General features: G+C 45.5%; 1 protein-coding gene across 2 annotated transcripts in view; it reads right to left on the reverse strand.

The window, feature by feature from the left end:
- The window catches only part of GPR143 (G protein-coupled receptor 143), a 48,714-nt gene that overhangs the window by 21,681 nt on the left and 5,469 nt on the right, over positions 1 to 21,564 (reverse strand). For both annotated transcript variants that reach the window (XR_011536009.1, XM_070604932.1), the window contains exons 4-8: positions 16,793 to 16,885; positions 14,049 to 14,158; positions 11,947 to 12,055; positions 8,793 to 8,910; positions 7,170 to 7,413 (exon numbers count right to left, since the gene is read on the reverse strand). Coding sequence is in view for 1 of the 2 variants with exons in the window: in XM_070604932.1 (XP_070461033.1) it covers positions 7,170 to 7,413; positions 8,793 to 8,910; positions 11,947 to 12,055; positions 14,049 to 14,158; positions 16,793 to 16,885 (674 nt within the window). In the remaining variant the exon portion in view is untranslated. The remainder of the gene's footprint in view (positions 1 to 7,169; positions 7,414 to 8,792; positions 8,911 to 11,946; positions 12,056 to 14,048; positions 14,159 to 16,792; positions 16,886 to 21,564) is intronic.

Here is a 21,564-nt window from a genome sequence, read left to right on the forward strand (position 1 = left end):
AATAATGAACTTACAGAAAGAGAACTCAAGAATACAATTCCATTTGCAATTGCAACAAAAAGAATAAAGTACCTAGGAATAAATTTAACTAAGGAGGTGAAGGACTTATACAATGAAAACTATAAGACATTACTGAAAGAAACAGATAATGACATAAAGAGATGGAAAGAGATTCCATGCACATGGATTGGAAGAATAAACATAGTTAAAATGTCCATACTACCCAAAGCAATCTACAGATTCAATGCAATCCCAATCAGAATCCCAATGACATTCTTCATGGAAATAGAGCAAAGAATCTTAAAACTCATATGGGGCAACAAAAGACCCCAAATTGCTAAAGCAATCCTGAGAAAAAAGAACAAAGCTGGAGGCATCACAATTCCTGACTTCAAAATGTACTACAAAGCCATAGTGATCAAAAAAGCACGGTACTGGTCCAAAAACAGGCACACAGATCAACGGAACAGAACTGAAAGCCCAGAAATAAAACCACACATCTATAGACAGCTAATCTTCCACAAAGGTGCCAAGAACATACAATGGAGAAAAGATAGTCTCTTCAGTAAATGGTGTTGGGAAAACTGGACAGTCACGTGCAAAAGAATGAAGGTAGACCATTATCTCACGCCACACACACAAAAAACCTCAAAATGGATAAAAGACTTGAAGATAAGTCCTGAAACCCTAAAACTCCTGGAAGATAATATAGGTAGTACACTCTTTGACATTGAACTTAAAAGGATCTTTTCAAATACCATGTCTTCTCAGACAAGGAAAACAAAAGAAAAAATAAACAAGTGGGACTTCATCAGACTAAAGAGCTTCTGCAAGGCAAAAGAAACTAGGATCAAAACAAAAAGACAACCCACCAATTGGGAGAAAATATTTGCAAATCATATATCCAATAAGGAGTTAATCTCCATAATATATAAGGAACTCACACAACTGAACAACAAAAAAATAAACAGCCCGATCAAAAAATGGGCAGAGGATATGAACAGACATTTTTCCAAAGAAGATATACAGATGGCCAATAAACACATGAAAAGATATTCAAACATCACTAATCAGGGAAATGCAAATCAAAACTACACTAAGATATCACCTTACGCCTGTTAAAATAGCTATAATCACTAAGACTAAAAATAACAAATGTTGGAGAGGGTGCGGAGAGAAGGGAACCCTTATACACTGCTGGTGGGATTGCAAGCTGGTGCAGCCACTATGGAAAATAGTATGGAGATTCCTCAAAAAACTGAAAACAGACTTACCATATCACCCAGCTATCCCACTACTTGGTATCTACTCAAACAACTTGAAATCAAGAATCCAGGGGCTGGCCCCGGGGCAGGGTGGTTAAGTTTGCACGCTCCGCTGCAGGCGGCCCAGTGTTTCGTTGGTTCGAATCCTGGGCACGGACATGGCACCGCTCATCAAACCATGCGAGGCAGCATCCCACATGCCACAACTAGAAGGACCCACAATGAAGAATATACAACTATGTAATGGGGGGCTTTGGGGAGAAAAAGGAAAAAAATAAAATCGAAAAAAAAAAGAATCCAAAGTTAGGGGCCAGCCCGGTGGCGCAGCAGTTAAGTGCGCATGTTCCGCTTCTCAGCGGCCCGCGGTTCGCCAGTTCAGATCCCAGGTGTGGACATGGCACCACTTGGCATGCCATGCTGTGGTAGGCGTCCCACATATAAAGTAGAGGAAGATGGGCATGGATGTTAGCTCAGGGCCAGGCTTCCTCAGCAAAAAGAGGAGGACTGCCAGTAGTTAGCTCAGGGCTAATCTTCCTCGGGGGAAAAAAAAAGGAATCCAAAGTAACACATGTACCCCTATGTTCATAGCAGCACTATTCACAATAGCCAAGACATGGAAGCAATCCAAGTGCCCACCGACTGATGATTGGATCAAGAAGATGTGGTATATATATACAATGGAATACTACTCAGCCATAAAAAGACAAAATCATCCCATTTGCAACAACATGGATGGACCTGGAAGGAATTATGCTAAGTGAAATAAGCCAGACAGAGAAAGACACCAGATGATTTCATTCATATGCAGAACATGAACAAACTCACGGACAAAGAAAACAGTTCAGTGGTCACCAGGGGAAGGGGGGTGGGGGGTGGGCACAGGGGGTGAAGGGGAGCACTTATGTGGTGACAGACAAGAAATAATGTACAACTGAAATTTCACAATGATGCAAACTATTATGAACTCAAATAAAAAAATATGTGGAATAGGTTTACTAAATGGCAATCTTTAGAGAAACATTATTTGGACCTTTAACTGATACTTCCTTTCTCCTTTATCAGTTGGATTAATGGACATAACCCCAAATAAGAAGAACAGGAGTTTACAAAGTGATGGTATGGGGAGAAACCTTCATAAGAATAGAGACCACAAAAGCCAAAATGCTGTGACAACCACAGAGGAAACAGATTCTTACAAAGAGAAAAGACTCGAGTACAGGTAACCCTTCATTAGCACCAGCACCGTGACAGGTTAAAAGCAACCTCCGCATTCTTTTTCAGTATAAGCCTGGAAGTGTGCGGGCTGAGAACTCTTCAAGAAGCTTAGAACCCAGTTTCTTGGAGACAATTTGTGGTATCACCATTTGATAAATTGGAGTCATTACTCTTATTGTTCACACGTGTATATTTAAAAAAGGAGTCGTAGTTCTTGTTCTGAGAAAACCCTCGTAGCTGTATGTGGAGTAAGTTTTCTCTCTACCTGCTCAGGTCCCAGTGCTCAGGCTCCATCAATAGGGAAACAGTTTGCGTAAGGGTTTTCCCCGACTTTACGCACGGAGGTAACATTATACGCACGCTGAACTCACTCAAATTCAGCTCCGCTCGGTGAGGGGTGGAGCAGGCAGACGAGTGGGTATACGTGAGGACTCACGTCGTCCCACAGTTCCCTCTGCCCAGCTTTCCACCAACGAGCCTGTGCCCACAGGCAGGGAGGGAGGAGAACTCAAAACATTCCTGCAAGTTGGCAAAGCCTCTGGAAAGAATATTTGCAGGACATTCGAGGTTCTTCCACCATTGACAGAGAAGTGAGGCGTGTTCTCAGGTGACAGGCAAGGGCCCAGAGACATACTGGCCAGGGAAGAGTTAGAGGGAATCCTAAAATTGTCCCCCGAGGACAACAGTGATGACAGCCAATGGTCAGACGTGGGATCTTCGTAAATGTGCTGAAGTGTCCTAGGCAGCAAAACACTTAAATGATTCCACTTCTGAGTAAAGTCCCTCTCAATTCTTTTTAGCATAATGTACGCAAATTCTTGCATAGGATTAATATACAAAACGGTGACAAGTGTGCCTTATGGGTAATTTTCAGAGGTTCCGAGGGTGACGAGATAGAAACTGCAGACCCTCAGCACCGCCTTAGCGGCACGTCTACATCAGACGTTTTCGCAGGTGGCAGTGGTTGACTGCAAACTTGCTGTGTGCGTCAAAATCCTCGACAAGCCTGACCCAACAGATGTCAGCTAACAACACAGCACTGCGGCTCTAAGTGCACAGCTGCTATTTTTACAGAACTCCTTTCCACAATCAAAAATACTGATTGCATTTCTTGCTTTCCTCAAAAGGCTTGCCTTATGTGCTTTCTTTTTTCTCCAAGGTTTTCCCAAACTGGCATTTCCATTGATTATTCTATTCTTAGTTTTCTTTTAATTCCCTCCCACAGACTGTGAGATCCTTGGGGGCAAGACTTGCAGGTCTCTGGTCCCTACGCCCCACAGCTCCCGACCTGGAGGAGCTGTTGGCAGCCACCAGTAGTTATTAACAGAACAAAGAATGGGTATATCCGTACAACGGAATATCATTCAGCAGTAAAAGGCATGAAGTTCTGACACGTGCTACAATGTGGATGAACCTTGAAAAGATGATGCTAACCGAAAGAAGCCAGACAAATGTCCATTTTATATGAAATGTTCAGAACAGGCAAATCCACAAAGACAAAGTAGATTATCGGTTGCCAGGGGCTGGGGGGAGGGAGGAATAGGAAGGGATTGTAATGGGTGTGGGGTTTCTTTTTGGAGTGATGGAAAAGTTCTGGAATTAGACAGTGGTGATGGTTGCACAACCTTGTGGATACTGTATACTGACAACCACTGAGGTGTTCACTTTAAAAGGACGAATTTTATCGTATGTGAATTATACCTCAATTTGTTGTTGTTGTTGTTGTTGTTGTGAGAAGGATTGGCCCTGAGCTGGCATCTGTGCCAATCTTCCTCTATTACATGTGGGATGCCGCCACACCATGGCTTGATGAGCGGTGCTAGATGTGCACCCAGGATCCGAACCTGCGAACCCCAGACCGCCTAAGTGGAGTGCACGAACTTAACCACTACACCACTGGGCCAGTCCCCACGAGGAACAGTTGTTTTTAATTGAAACATATTTGACATACCGCATTTTGCAAATTTAATGTGTACAGCACATTGATTTCATACACTTACATATTGTAATATGACTGCCATTGTAGGGATAATTAGCATCTCTATCATGTTACATAATTATTTCTTTTTAGTGGTCAGAATATTAAGTTCTAGTCTGTTAGCGAATTTGATGATTATACTACAATATTGTTGTCTATATTCACTATACTGTGCATTAAATCTCTAGAGCTTATTTACAACTCACTGCACTAAAAACAGTTTTGGGTGTCACAACTGGGGGATGGTGCTCCTGGCATCTAGTGGGTGGAGGCCAGGGATGCTGCTCAACATGCTACAGTGCACAGGATGGCTCTCAGGACAAAGAATCACCCAGCATTACGTGCCAACAGTGCCAAGGATGAGAAACCTGCTCTGAAGGAAGAGAGTAGGTGCGAAGGAGGTTGAACAGAGAAATCAGGTCCATTTCTACCCAATGCCAATGCCAGCCGAGGACAGGCAAAGCAGCCTCTCTGCCCCGGGACACACTCGGTCAAAGTTCCTAACCATTCTTAGCTCCTCTTCCCTCCTTTTTAGACACCCAGTGGGCTGCCAGAAAATGATAGCTCCCCAAGACCTCCTCTGAAGAATCCATTTGCTTCTACACCACGAATCATTAGGTCACTTAAAACTCTGTGGATGTCAGTGGTGACTTTCAAATCTCTTTTCCTCATCAGAAGATATTTATTTTATTTTATTTTTTTGAGGAAGATTAGCCCTGAGCTACCATCCACCGCCAAACCTCCTCTTTTTGTTGAGGAAGACTGGCCCTGAGCTAACATCCATGCCCATCTTCCTCTACTTTATATGTGGGACGCCTGCCCCAGCATGGCTTGACAAGCAGTGCGTAGGTCCACACCGGAATCTGAACCAGGAAACCCTGGGCTGCCGAAGCAGAACATGCAAACTTAACTGCTGCACCACTGGGCCGACCCCAGAAGATATAATTTTGCTAAAACAAAACCTTACAAGGAACCCTAACACAAACAGAGAAGAGTAGTACACTAGCAAAAATTTATCTCATAAGTTACAATTTGGATTACATAAAAATAAATGTGATCAATTAGAACCATAACACTGCTTTAGTCAACACAACACTCTGAACCCAAAAACTGAGGTTCCCAAGATAGTTCAACTTCAACATGCAACTGTCCCTGTGTTTTGATTGGATTACACCTTATAAAGGACATTTTGTTTTAAATGGCTAAGGAGCTGGAAGTGAAACCCTTTTCAGGTAGCTCGTGTTGCCATCTCAGGATAGTCTTGTAACCATGGGTCCTCCGGGATCAGTTCAACTGACCCCACCTTATCCACAGAGTAATTCAGAGTGCCTTTTCAGGAACTGAGACTCCTTGACCAGCTCAGGCCAGTTGAGACCACCACCCCATCAACTGAGCCTGTGCAGATGCCTGTTGAGGGACCTTTTTGATGTCAAGGAGCTAAAAAGTCCACCCTCAGATCATGCCAACAGCACCATTTTGTGAACACGTGTCCTATGAAGAGGCATGAAGCTTGACTACACTTGTGCAGATTATCAATTCCCTCATTTCTCCTCACCTCCAATCACCCATCCCACACTTCAAACCGCCCTGCCCTTCAGCCCATAATTTGTCTCCTAAGCCCTGGGTTGGGGAGAGCATATGCCCCTGTCTCCATGCAGGTCCATCTAGCAATAAAGCTGATTTCTTTCCCCACAAGCTGATGCCATAATAATTGGCTTTTTTTAATGGGCATTGGGCAAGACAACCTCAATTTTGTGCAGTAACGGTCTTCACTTAAGCAAAGAGGGCAGGCGAACGTTACTCTGAGCTAACCTGGTAGGACAAGTTAATAGCTGGTGAGCCTGGGGGGATTAGTATTTGGTTACCAATGCATTTGAGTAGGCACTATTTTCCTCAGAGCTTTTAACAGGAATTTTAGACTGGGATTTGAATCGTTTACTAGACACCTAAAGAACCACATTAGAGTTCCATGAAGCACAGTCTGAAGACCCCAGCACTAGAGTCTTTAAACGCAAAGGATAGATTGGAAGAGCCAGCATTGGCGGAGGGGCTTTTCATCTTAAATGCCCCAAGTGAGCTGGACCAATGAAACTACGCCCATAATCGACAGAGATCATGTCATACCACTCACTGACAGCAAATGTTAGTGAGGGGTTTGAAGTGACAATTTATCTCCTATCCAAAATGCCATCCAGCCCAGAGAGGAGTCGGTTATAACAATACAAGTACTTAATAACTAAACAAAAAGCATTATTAAAATATTAAAAGGCGATTGGGCCTGGCCCCGTGGCCGAATGGTTAAAGTTCCAAGCACTTCACTTTGGTGGCCTTGGTGCATGGGTTCGGATCCCAGGCACAGACCTACTCCACTCGCCAGCCATGCTGTGGCAGTGTCCCACATACAAAAAAATAGAGGAGGATTGGCATAGATGTTAGCTCAGGGCTAATCTTCCTTAAGGAAAAAAAAAGAGGAGGATTGGCAATGGATGTTAGCTCAGGCAAATCTTCCTCAGATCAAAAAGAAAAATTAAAAGGAGCAGTGGATGACGACATGCAAGATTAGCATCAATGTCAGCTAGTGTAACTTTCCATGCACACCCTGAAGTATGTTACATATATCACAGACACCTCCTCCACATATCACCTCCTTGTTAGATAAAGGATTTTCCTGGGGCTCCGCAGTCTACCTGCCCTGGCAGAGGGGGCATTACCTTCAGAGAGCATGCTCAGGGCCTCATCGGAAGTGTGCCCGCCAACATGCACCGTCTTCCTGGAAGTGAGGCTTTCATGGGGCACACAGGAGCCCTCTGGGGACCGGTAAGCCCGCTCGGTGGCCGAGGTCGTCATCGACTCCCACTGGATCTCCTTCCTGGGAGACTGAAAATCCAGGCTGCATCCTGTCCAGCCGTAGAAGGCCAGAGACAAGAGAAATCCTTGGGCTGGATTCAGTACCCCCTGGAGAGAGGACAAAAAGACACGTGGAGGTCAGTGCAGTGTAGTAGGAATTAGGTGCCTGAAAATAGAGGTGGTGGGGGAGGGAAGGAGAGAGGGAAGAGGAAGGAGACGAGGGAGGGGAGGAGGGGGAGAGGAGGGGAGAGGGAAAGCCTCGAATACAGGGCAACTGACTCAATCGTCTCTTCACCTCCGCCAGAGCCGCTTTGCTCTCCTGCACAGAGGGAGGGGCTCTCCCTCTTGTGCTTCCAAGTCAGAATTTGATTTAACAAAGGTTCCTGAGGCAAAAAATGAGTCTAGGAAACATTCCTACAGTTATGCATGGTAAGTACCCATGAAGTCAACCAAAGGAACCAAGCGACAATCCAAATCAAAGCCCAGGGGTGGAGGCAGTAATGCTGGTCTTATTATAAAGTCCTGTGACTGAGATTCTCTCCAATTCTTTTCTTCTTTTGGTGAGGAAGATTGGCTCTGAGCCAACATCTGTTGCCAATCTTCCTCTTTTTGCTTGAGGAAGATTGTCGTTGAGCTAAGATCTGTGCCAATCCTCCTCTACTTTATGTGGGATGCTGCCACAGCATGGCTTCACGAGTGGGGCTAGGTCAGCGCCCAGGATCCGAACCAGTGAACCCCAGGCCACCTAAGCGGAGCGCACGAACTTAATCATTATGCCACCAAGCTGGCCCCAGATTCTCCCCAATTCTGAAGCAACATAAATATTAATTCTGTGTAGGGCAACACGTACTTCCCTACTAACAGCTCATGTATGTATTTTTTATTATAAATACAATATAATGAAAACATGGGGGGGCTACACCTACAGTGTTTCTACCTTATTATCATTTCGTGTATTTCTATCCAACATTTTTTCACACGTGTTACTATGTAGTTACAATTAGTATAATTTTTATATCCTGCATTTTTCACTTGATACTAGAGATTTCATATTTGTCATCTTTAACATCTGCATAACATTCCATCAAGATGAAAAACCACAATTTACTTAACCATTCCTTTATTTTGCATTTGGGTTATCTCTAATGCTTTATAATTATGGATAATGTTACAAGAAATACATTCATCCCTATGGCTTTTTCATAGTCTGAAGTATTTCTTCAAGAGAAACTCCCTGCTATTTTGAGTCTGCCTGAAAGGCTGGACACACTGTGCCAAATGGGCTTAGCAGGGTCAGACCCACTTAATAACAATCCCAAAGAGGAAGGAGGTGAGCTAGCTGGGACACAAGCCACGGCAGGCAGCCCGGGAACCTGGTCAACTCAATACATATTTCAATAATAATGCACCATACTTCTCAGTGGGGTTTTTTCCTTCTGATGTTTTTTTTTTTTCAAGAAGAAAATTTAAAATCAAGATTGACCTACCATAATAAACCAGGTGGTCTTGGCTGCATTTCTGACATGCTTCAAAGAGCCTCCATTGATATCTGGTTGCATTTCAAGATAGAATAAAAGGCTTTCGTTGATGATGTTCGACAACCAACTGTTCGAAAGAAAACGGTCCAGGGTAAAGAGAACACGCAACAGAGTTCGTTTTCAAACGCCAGGGGTCGGCGAACACGCCTACCAAGACCTGAAAGTCGGGGAGGCGCGACACTGCAGCAGCAACGGGGAAGCAGCACGTCCAGCTCTGAATGCAAGAGATGAAACTCCTGGTCTCGGTCCAAAGCGGAGACCACCCAGCCCTTCCAAAGGTAACACCCCCCCACCACAGCAGCCGCAAGGTTCTGGTGCATATCACACAACCCAGGATTCCCCGTTCTTCATTTAATGAGTAACCTAACGTTTGAATGGAGACCAAAACAAATCTTATCTTGACATGTTATGTTCAAAGTTTTTGATGTTATTGTTGGTAGGCCAGGGAAGTCTGAAACGGCAAGCTCAGTGTATTTTTAGAGGGAGCTAATTGACGTCTCTCCTAGGAGAATGTCCAAACAAACCTCCTCATATCAGACAGATGATGAACACCACAAAGGCATGTCCTGTCTTTTCAAGTATCGCTTCACCGAAGCGAAGGGTTTCCTGACTCCAATCTCTCTCGCATGGGTTACAGGTCTGTTTCCATAGCGTCCACCTGACACGCTGGGGCAGAACACGTGTGGGGGAGGAGAGGGAGGAGAGAAAAACTGCTCTCTACCCCCTGTTGACTGAGCTATGAGTCATCACACCAAAGATGTACCCTTGCCCTTGTCAGATCCAGGAATCTTAGCATCAAGACTGATGCAAATGGGTGGATTTAAAAGGCATCAGCAAGTGCTTTATCTCAAGGTCAACCCTAGCAATGGGACAAAACAACAGACTCATATGCTTGGGAGGTATCAAAAGGAAACTTGGGACTTTTTGTTCTAAGACCTTTATATATAATCAGAGTAGATTTGAATATCTTTCAAGAAGTTCATGTATTGCAGACTCGCCTTCCTGTCTTGCGTGCATCTCCTCAAAGGGCACCTACCACAGTTTCCAAGATTTCCTTTCCAAAGACTCTTCCCTTTGGAGCTTTCAAGACACACGTGGAAAAGCAAAATGGCAAGGTGTTTGTCCATCCCTTCCCAGTGACAATTAAAAAAGAAAAGTAAACCCTAAAGAGTCCACTAAAAAACTTTTAGAAATAATAAAGGAATACAGTCAAGTTGTGGGATACAAAAATCAATGTACAAAAATCAGTTGCGATTCTATACACTAACAACGAACAAGCAGAAAGAGAAATTAAGAATACAATCCCATTTACAATTGCAACAAAAAGAATAAAATACCTAGGAACAAACTTAACCAAAGAGTTGAAAGATCTGTACACCGAAAACTATAAAGCATTGTTGAAAGAAATTGAAGAAGACACAAAGAAACGGAAAGATATTCCATGCTCTTGGATTAGAAGAATTAACATTGTTAAAATGTCCATACTTCCTAAAGCAATCTACAGATTCAATGCAATCCCTATCAAAGTTCCAACAACATTTTTTACAGAAATAGAACAAAGAATCCTAAAATTTATATGGAACAACAAAAGACGCCGAATAGCCAAAGGATTCCTGAGAAAAAAGAACAAAGCTGGAGGTATCACACTCCCTGATTTCAAATTATACTACAAAGCCATAGTAACCAAAACAGCATGGTACTGGCACAAAAACAGACACACAGATCAATGTAACAAAATTGAGAGCCCAGAAGTAAACCCACACGTTTATGGACAGCTGATATTCAACAAGGGAGCCAAGAGCATACGATGGAGAAAGGAGAGTCTCTTCAGTAAATGGTGTTGGGAAAACTGGACAGCCACATGCAAAAGAATGAAAGTAGACCATTCCCTTACACCATGCACAAAAATCAACTCAAAATGGATTAAAGACTTGAATGCAAGACCCGAAACCATGAGACTTCTAGAAGAAAACATAGGCAGTACGCTCTATGACATTGGTCTGAGCAGCATATTTTCAAGTCCCATGTCTGACCGGGCAAGGGAAACAAAAGAAAAAATGAACAAATGGGACTACATCAAACTAAAAAGTTTCTGCACAGCAAAGGAAACCATCAACAAAACGAAAAGACAACCTAACAATTGGGAGAAGATATTTGCAAACCACATATCAGATAAGGGGTTAATATCCAAAATATGCAAAGAACTCATACAGCTCAACAACAATAAAACCAACAATCCAATTAGAAAATGGGCAAAAGATCTGAACAGAGATTTCTCCAAAGAAGATATACAGATGGCCAACAGACACATGAAAAGATGCTCAACATCATTAGCTATCAGGGAAATGCAAATCAAAACTACAATGAGGTATCACCTCACTCCGGTCAGAATGGCTATAATTAACAAGACAGGAAACAACAAATGTTGGAGAGGGTGTGGAGAGAAGGGAACCCTTGTTCACTGCTGGTGGCAGTGCAAACTGGTGCAGCCACTATGGAAAGCAGTATGGAGTATCCTCAGAAAATTAAGGATAGATCTACCATATGATCCAGCTATTCCACTGCTGGCTATTTATCCAAAGAACTTGAAAACACAAAGGCATAAAGATACTTGCACCCCTATGTTCACTGCAGCATTATTCACAATAGCCAAGACATGGAAGCAACCTAGGTGCCCATCAAGGGACGAATGGATAAAGAAGATGTGGTATTTACACACGATGGACTACTACTCAGCCATAAGAAATGACGAAATCCGGCCATTTGTGACAACATGGATGGAACTTGAGGGTATTATGCTGAGTGAAATAAGTCAGAGGGAGAAAGTCAAATACCATATGATCTCATTCATAAGTAGAAGATAAAAATGACAAAAAAACCCCACAACACATAGCATTGGAGATTGGACTGGTGGTTACCATTGGGGAAGGGGGGAGGGGGGAGGGCAAAAGGGGTGATTAGGCTCACATGTGAGGGGATGCACTATAATTAGTGTTCGGGTGGTGAACATGATGTAATGTATACAGAATTCGAAATATGATGTGCATCCGAAATAAATAAAAATTAAAAAAAAAAGAAAAAAGAAAAGTAGAAGAAAGCTTACCAAATAACGAAAACCAGCATTATTTTGAAAAATCGGATCTTGATCGCGGCTCCCATCCGTCTCTCGTTCTCTGTGTAAATACCTTGTCTTCCTTTTAGTAAAGAAGCCACTGTGAAGAACAGAGGGGGACTGCATGTCACCTTCATTATTTACATTTACAGAGTGACAAGGAAGGGAACCGAAACAGAGGTGAGCCCATGAGCAAAGCCAGAAGACCACAAAGCCAAGCACGCCAGGCTTTCCTCACAGCTTCCAAGTTGCAGTTCTCATGGACTTGAGGGAATATATATATTTAAAACTTTTACTTTGAAATAATTTTAGATTTACATAAGATGTGCAAAGATAGTACAGTGAGTTTCTGTATACCTATACCCAGCTTCCCCCAAGGTTAACATCTTATATAACCACCACCGTCCCATTTGTCACAATGAAGAAACTGACATTAGTATTGTACTGTTAATTAAATTTGGGATTTTACTAGTTCCAGAAAAATATTTTTAAAGGTTTATATTTTCTATTATAAGAATAGTGCACAGGGCTAGCCCAGTGGCGTAGTAATTAAGTTCACGTGCTCCACTTCAGTGGCCCGGGGTTCGCAGGTTTGGATCCCGGGCATGGACCTACACACCACTCATCAAGCCATGCTGTGGCAGCATCCTACATACAAAACAGAGGAAGATTGGCATAGATGCTTGCTCAGAGACTGTCTTCCTCAAGCAAAAAGAGGAAGATTGGCAACAGATGTTAGCTCAGAGCCAATCTTCACACACACACAAAAAATAGTGCACATTTCCTATTTTAAAAGGTTGAAAGATTTAAAATTTCTCCTTATACACAAGTTGGAAAATATAAAAAAGTTTAGAACAGACTTAATGACCCATGGTCCACCCAGAGACAACCACTGTTAACATCTTAGTATACTTCTTTCCAGTCTTTTTTCTATAAGTCACTTCCACTTGTTTGATGTAATCAAACCACTATTTTTATGCAATTTTGTAAAAAGAAAACATAGCTATATTTAATACACTATTTTTTTTTTTTTTGAGGAAGATTAGCCCTGAGCTAACATCTGCTGCCAATCCTCCTCTTTTTGCTGAGGAAGACTGGCCCTGAGCTAACATCCGTGCCCATCTTCCTCTACTTTATATGTGGGACACCTGCCACAGCATGGCTTGACAAGCGGTGCCATGTCCGCACCCGGGATCCGAACCGGCAAATCCCGGGCCGCTGAAGCGGAACGTGTGCACTTAACCACTGTGCCACCGGGCCGACCCCACTATTTTTAAATATAGATATGAAAAGAGTGGTTTAAAGGGCTGTAATGATTGCCTATTCCTAGTGGTAGAATCCTTTAAAAGTTTTAAAGTTCTACAATGGACAGCTGATCCTCAAGCGACCTTTGTGTTAAGGTGCGCTTCCTTATTCTCATTCTGCGCTTGAGAGATCCACACGGCTTGAGGAGGTTGGACACTGGCTCCAGCTCACACTTCCTTGAGGATGGGGTGGCAGCTGGAATGTAAGACCCCAGCCTCAGCCCAGAGGTCTTTTCAGAGCATTTTACTGACTCATAATATCCCTCTTATCCAGTTCTTACCATTGCATTTGACTCATTTCCTGCACTCTACTTCCTGTCTCCTGTCCAACTGGGAAAAGACAGGTCAAGTACATTATGGGACATAATGTACATTACCAGGCTCATAACTCTTCATTTCAGACTCCATACCTTCCCCCTGCTCCCCTTTCCTCTCCTTCTGCTCCTGTCTCACCTCCACAGTTGTCCAAGGCCACTCCTGGGGCCTCCAGGGCACGCCAAGGGCAGAACCAGGATGAGCCCAGAAGGAAGCGAAAAGTCCACTGGTCCTGGCCTTGAGCTACCAAACGTTGGCAAAGAGCTTGTATAGCCTGTAACTAAGTAGGCTTGCTCACTTTCATGTATTAAACCTGCTCACTTTCTCCAACTCTTCTGCTTATGTCTCTGGAGGATGACGAATGAGGTCAATTGTCCTAGATAATTCCAGGAGGACAATGTGTGTCATGATCTGAGCCCAAGGCGTGGGGCTGTACCCCGTGGCGTGCACCCGGGGAACTTCCCCGTTATTCACCTGCAGTCACTGTCTTTTGGAACAGAATGGGGTTAGCCACAAGGACGAGCAGCAGCGGCAAGTATGTGGTGACATAGTGGGGGATGGCGTGCTCCGGACCCCTCTCACACCTGAGGGAGGAAAACCAAGTCATTCTCCAAAACAAAGCTTTGCCTAAAATACGCCTACTTATCTGGAAGCCGAGATAAGAGGATGCGATTGTAAAGGGAAATGCACAAATCGACTTCTGACTCCGCCCAAAGGAAATCTGACTCATATCTCCTGTCTGTGAACAAGCGACACATCCCCAAGAACAAAGGAGATCCATCATGTCTTTAGTTGTGTCACAAATGAGAGGATCTCTAAGGCACTCCGTGGGGGGAGCTTTTAAAGGTCCCTACTGAGAGAAGGAGAAAAAGGAAGACACTCTGGGAGGGTGGATTCCCCCCACTGGGTCTTCTCAGGGGAAAAACACACGACTCCAGTAAGACAAAGGCCCTCAATAAACTAGGTAGTTTTAAGCACTTACTCCATGCTACGCCTGGACGATGCCATGAATAAGATCCAGTTCCTCTCCTTGAGCAACTGAGAACACCCAAGCCCCACATTTCAAAGCACAGCTGTCCTCATGGTTATGGACAACATTTCAGTGGTTCTTTTCAGGGAGAAGGACCAGGATTGCCATTGAGGGGTCACGGGAATTGCTGGTCACCACAGGACATGGTGGAGTGCTACACACAGGTATGTTACCAAGGTAGGAACTCTCAGCTAAGACATGCATAATGTAGAAGAAAAATGGCAAAGAGGAAGAGAGCATCGAAGGCCAAGGGGAGAGAGGACTGCTCAGGCCCAGCCAAAGAGTGAGGTGGAGAAGCAGATGAAGGCCCAGGCCCCGTGGCCACAGGAGGTGGAATGATTAAAATGCAAGTACTCGGGCCGGCCCCGTAGCCGAGTGGTTAAGTCCACACTCTCCGCTTTGGCAGCCCAGGGTTTTGCCGGTTCGGATCCTGGGCGTGGATATGGCACCACTCATAAGGCCATGCTGAGGTGGCACCCACATGCCACAACTAGAAGGACCCACAACTAAGAATACACAACTGTGTCCCAGGGGGCTTTGGGGAGAAAAAGGAAAAATAAAATCTAAAAAAAAAAAATTCAAGTGCTTTTGTTTTAATATGCATGGAGTAGTCAAATCAGAAGGGAAAAAATGGCAGAAAATACAAAAAAACACAATGCCCATCTTTTCTTGCCATAAGAAGGATTACACCACCCCCTCATGAGGCCACCTTCCTCTTGTTAATAGGAGCTTTCATCGTCAGCTGTGAAGGCTAAAATGCGGTCTGGAAAGGCTTGAGGGGAGAAAGAGAAACAGGAGGAGAAAGAGATGCGATTCCGATGCAAAGACTGAGAGCAAATGACAAATGAGAGAGGGAGGACAGGAGCGTGAAGAATGCGAGGGTTCCGGGCCATGGGCTGTCAAGATCAAGGGATGATGGATTATGATGCCGAAAAGGAGTGGCCTGAGGACCACGGGGGCACCTCTGAGTTCCTTGTGAGCCCTGCAGTGATGGCTCCCTCAGGCTCAGATGTAACTTTTCCTGGAGTCTCAGGGTCCCACAGGTGAAAGTGACGGGTGAAAACCCCCTTTCCAATTAAGTGCATTCTATTATAACGGCTGCTGACATGTATTTGTCCTTTTAAAGTTCCTTGAGAGAGCAGGCCGTACGGATGGATCTATACAGAGCTCTGCGAGTATGCACTGTCGACAAGGCAACGCCACTTTGGCAATGTCTAATTGAGTAGCTGCAACAAGTACAAAAAGGGGGAGAAATTGTCTACACAAGTCAGCAAACTTTTTCTGTAAAGGAACAGAGAGTAAATATTTTATGCTTCGTGAGCCAGACAGCCTCTGTTGAAACTACTCAACTCTGACATTGTAGTGCGAAAGCAGCCATAAACAATACAAACACAAATGGGCGTGGCTGTGTGCCAATAAAACTTTATTTACAAAGGCAGGCAGAGGGCCAGATTTGTCCTGAGGGCTGTGCAGTGCTGATCCCTGGTATACACTGCTCTAAAGTCACAGACAAAGACAACTGTCCAGCCTCTGTTTTCGGTTTCTCTTTGGAAGTTAGAGTATATATCCCTGGAGGGACCTCGGGGCTTTACAAACGGTTGCATTGATGGGAGTTGAAACTTGGAGAAATGAGACCATCTCAGTGGCCCCATCTGCCCGTGTCTGTGTTCAGGATAGCTGAGAGCACAGCATGGAAGAGAAGTGAGAAAGCGAAGCAAGCAGAGGCTTAGAATCAGCTTTCCTAAGAGCCACTTTTTCATTCTTCCATGTCATCTCGAACTCATTCTTAGACTGTTAAACCTCCCCTGCTCATCCAGAGGAAGCTGGTTTGAAAAATAAAAATGAAGGAGTGGGCACGAGAAAGCTGCATCAACATGAAGGGGCACCTACCAAAGCTTTGCACGCATACTTATGTGGAGGAGACATTCCTAAAGCTCTGCGTACGTACCTGTGTGCAGAGGCACCTACCCACACCACCGTGAGAGATGGCAGGGAAACTAAGGCAAGGGCGCAGGGAACTGTAGGGAGCCCCCAGGGCCTCAGCTGTACGGGACAGCCTCACACAGCCTGAGACAAGGGCCTGAGTGCAAGGCGCCCGCCCTGGGTCAGCGCCCACGCGTTTCCTGCAAGAGAACACACAACGGGTGAGGGAGCGGGGCGAGCTGGGCTGTCGGGAGTCCGGGCTCACCTGGACACGGAGGGGTAGTAGAGGATCACCACTCCCTCGACGCAGAGCAGCGTGGCCAAGCCCCACGCCATGATGCGGTAGAGCAGGATGGTGCTAGGAGGGAAGCAGAAGGGGCGGCCACACCTGAGAGGAGTGAGGATGAGGGCCGGCAGTGGAAACGACTAGACCAGCTCCCGCGCTCCAGAAAATTCAGGAAAACGCACACAGAACAAAACCCTCAGCAAAGAGTTGCCTTATTTTGCCTCTGAAGTTTTTTTTAAAATTGAGGTATAACTCATGTAACATAAAATTAACCATTTTAAACTGAACAATTCACGGGCATCTAGTACATTCACAATGTTGTGTAACCACCACCTCTATCCACTTCCAAACCATCTTCATCACTGCAAAAGGAAACCCGCCCCCATTAATAGTCACTCCCCATTCTCGTCCCCTCAGGCCCTGGTAAGCACTAATCTACTTGGTGTCTCTACGAATCTGCCTGCTCTGGACATTTCATCTAAATGGAATCACACAATATGTGGTCTTTTGTGACTGGCTTCTTTCACTCAGCATAACGTTTTCATGGTTGAGAGGAACAAGACATGGGAACTTCCTAAGTGCCCGGCTCACCCAATAAGCAAGGAGCAACTTATCCCCAATCCTTTCCGAAGTTACCTCCCTACCGAATATGCAACTGTTTTAACGCTCAGTCCAAACCAAGAAGAATGTCCCAAGAAATGAGTGGTTATTTGATGTTCCAGGAGAGCAGGGAGCTTTCCCACCTCCCCCCACCCCATTCCCTGCATAGTTAACATTCTTGGACAATCTCTATCACTCATCTTTGTACTTACACATCCCCCACCCCGTTCCCCCAAGGGATCCGGGGCAGCCAGCCTTTGGGTCAGGAAGACGGAAGACCTGCGCACATGCACAGCTATCTGACTGTTCCCATCCAGCGTTTAATTTGCCTCTTCTGTCCAACAGGACAGAAGCCCAGGGCTCCATCAGAGGGTGCCCGCCATCACTCACAACTCCACCAGACTCCTGGCAAATAGCACAATCCCCGACTCATCAGCAGTTTAACTCTGAAGATCAGCTGTGTAGACAAAGGAGCAGTCAGGGATCAGTGTGAAAGGACGCCCTTGTACAAGGAGACACGAGGGAAAAGAGATGAGACGGCACACAGGAATGAGCCGCAGGGAGAAGCAGCGTTTCCCAGCCAGCTCTCTGGGAGGCCACGAGGCAAGGACTCCAAGCTGTTCTGCCTCCCACCTTCCAGCCAGTTCTGGAGCAGCCCTGCCCTGCCTCTCTCTGGGTCTGAGGGAGGTAGGGCTGTGCCTTGCCCAGAAGTCAGAGGCTTTGCACAAGACTCAGAACCCTAACGAGCAGCTTTCTGCAAGGGGCCAGACAGTTAAGAGTGTGGAATGTCTTGGGGGTTGGCTCCATGGCCAAGTGGTTAAGTTCGTGCGCTCTGCTTCGGCAGCCCAGGGTTTCGCTGGTTCGGATCCTGGGCACAGACATGGCACCACTCATCAGGCCATGCTGAGGCGGCATCCCACATGCCAGAACTAGAAGGACCCGCAACTAAAAATATACAACTATGTACTGGGGGGCTTTTGGGAGAAAAAGGAAAAATAAAATCTTTGAAAAAAAAAAAAGAGTATGGAATGTCTGCATTCCAGACCCTAACCTCAGGCTGGAGGGTGCAGTGGCATCATTTGCTGAGGTGGGATAGAGTGGGTCGGAGATGAGGCCAGGCAGGTCCGGGGTGGGCACTCGCCAAAGCCTGGTCGACACTCTCCTGGCCCCAAAGGGCCTCTCGGGGTGGGAGTCAGAGCCGGGCCAGCTCACACAGGTGGCACTCACTTCAATAACTAATACAACCCAAAACCCACACCAGGGCAGGAGTCAGAACTCCAATTCATCCACGATCAGAGCAGCCTGTGGCTGAAGATCCTCGTTCATTTATCTGACCACTGGACAGTGTTCATGTCCCAGAACACAAAGGTCCTCCCCAGAGCCCCTTTGCTCTCACACTTTCATTTTCTCTGAGCAAGTAGTGACCTCAGTTCAGGGCTTTCCCCAGGATCTCAAGCGCCTTCTGTTACTGTTCAAAATCTGTACATCCCACGCCTGGAAAGAAAGTAGCAGTTTAAATTTTAACTTTCAATCTGTCTTAATGACCTTTCTCAGGATTAGGATGAAAAGAAACAATTCTCCTGTGCCAAAGAAAACAGCTAAGGACTGGAAGGACCTAGAAGGGACTGTGGAGTTTACTTCAGCCATACCTACGAAGCCTGGTCCCCTGCCCTGGACTTCCTCGGGACCCCTCCCCGCCAGCTGCAGTCTCTTAATTGCCACCCTTGGCCCTGGGCTCTGGAAAGAAACTGGCTCTTAAAAGAAGAGCTACAGAGGCTTCTGGACCCATACTCTCAGCTATGGCTCAAACCACCCAGTGCTGGCCCCTCAGAGACCTCACACCAGGAAGCATGACTCCTGCCAGGGACCAGGTGGGGGCTGCGTCTCCAGGGCTACAGAACACCTGTCTCACTTCTCTGCTGTGCGCTCTGGTCCTTGTCACCAGGAGAGCCCACTCCACTCCCGACAATCTTCCTAGCCCTTGAACCCTGCCCCTGTTCCTGCCCTTGGGAGGCCTCTGGATGTTTCATCTCCTTGGATGTTTGCCTCCTGCATTATGGGTGGTCCTTGGAAGCCACAATCTGCCCGGCATCCTCTCCTCCCTGCACACCCCCATCATCCTGCCTATCCTAACGCTGAGCTCCAAAATCAATTCCAAACACTCTTCTGGGTGTGAGGGGGGCTTCTTTTTTTTTTTTCTATTTGGTGAGAGAGATTGGCCCTGAGATGACATCTATTGCCAATCTTCCTCTTTTTGCTTGAGGAAGATTGCCCCTGAGCTAACATCTGTGCCAATCTTCCTCGATTTTGTATGTGGGTTGCAGCCATAGCATGGCTTGATGAGCAGTGCTAGGTCCACGCCCAGGATCCAAACCCACGAACCCTGGGCCACTGAAGTGGAGTGCATGAACTTAACCACTATGCCACCAGGCCAGCCCCTGAGGAGGGCTTCTTGATTGCCTGTCCTGGCCTCTCAGGGCTCTGCCTGTCCTCTCGGTCCAGACAGTTGTCAGGTTGCCCCGTCTTACCCCAGTCCCCTGTGGGTGGGGATGAAGCAATGCTTCCTCCTATGACAGCAGGAGGCAGACACTTCTTCCAGCTTCCTTTCCAGGCTCCAAGGTTCCTCTTATCTCCACAACTGCTAGTCTGTGAGACTTCTAGTTGTGTCACAGCTCCAATCCCTCCAAAACTGAGTGAGGGAGCCATCGTACAGGGACACACACTCACTTCAGGGATGAGGCCTTCTCATGCTGCTAGCTGCCTACTCAAAGCATTTTCCCTTTTTTCCTTAGTAATATAACCTGGATGTCATGCAGAGCAACAGCCTGCTTGGCTAACAGACTATATTTATGTCCTCCTCTTGCAGATAAGTGTGGCCATGAGACTAAATTCTGGCCAACAATATGAATGTGGAATTGTTGGTGAAACCCTCAGGGAGGCTGCTTAAAGGGAGCTGGCTCGGGGGAAAACAGACCCCTTTGCATTGCCCCCTTCCTCCTTCCTGCTGTCTGGAATGCAGATGTGATGGCTGGAGTTCCAGCAGCTATATTGAGCCATGACACCTTGAGGATGGAAGTCACATAATAGGATGGTGGAGTAGGAAAGCAGAAGCAGTTTGGGTCCCTGATGTCCATCATAAGAGCTCTGGATTCCCTATCTCTGGTCTCTTTTAGCATGAAAGAGAAAGTCCTATCCTGTTTAAGTCACTATTATTTTAGGTATTTTATGTAGTCAAAACTAATCCTCACCGATACACCTGGTTGGCTACCTTGGACCTTGACTATCTTCCCTAGAGAATCTTCACAACCAGGTAAATCTAGGTTTTTACAGACGTGTAAAAGCTTAGGAACTAAGGTAAAAAGGTGGAAGGAACAAACACAAAAATGAAGTAAGCACTGCATTTCAGGCCAGAGAGACCAAAGTTAACGATGATGTGGTATCCATAAGGACTATACGCCATTTCAGAGCAGGGGTCTACTAAGATTGCCCAGTGTACTCTATGGCCTAAACATGATGCTTATTTGGCTACTGATGTTGGTTTTAAAAGTGAATTTATTCCACAAATGGTGCGGGGACAACTAGATATCCACACACAAAAGAATAAAGGCGGACCTTTTCCTCACCCACACACCAAAATTAATTCAAAGCTAAATAAAAGTGTTCAAACCATAAAACTCTCAGAAGAAAACATAGGCGTAAATCTTTGTCACCTTGGATTAGGCAATAGTTTCTTAGATGACAGCAAAAGCACAAGAAATAAAAGAAAAAAATAGAAAATTGGACGTCATCAGGGGCCAGCCCCGTGGCTGAGTGGTTAAGTTCACTCGCTCTGCTTTGGTGGCCCAGGGTTTCGCAGGTTTGAATCCTGGGCGCGGACATGGCACCGCTCATCAGGCTACGCTGAGGTGGCGTCCCACATGTCACAACTAGGACTCACAACTAAGAGTTCACAAGTATGTACCCGGGGGCTTTGGGAAGAAAAAGGAAAAATAAAATCTTTAAAAAAAATTGAACGTCATCAAAATTACAAACTTTCGTGTTTCAAAAGACACCATCAAGTAAGGGAAAAGAGAGCCCACGGAATGGGAGAAAACATCCGTAAATCATCCATCATAATAAGGCCCTTGTATCCAGAATATATTAGGAACTCC

Source organism: Equus przewalskii, chromosome X, assembly GCF_037783145.1.
Source record: "Equus przewalskii isolate Varuska chromosome X, EquPr2, whole genome shotgun sequence".
In the NCBI taxonomy this organism is placed as follows: domain Eukaryota; kingdom Metazoa; phylum Chordata; class Mammalia; order Perissodactyla; family Equidae; genus Equus; species Equus przewalskii.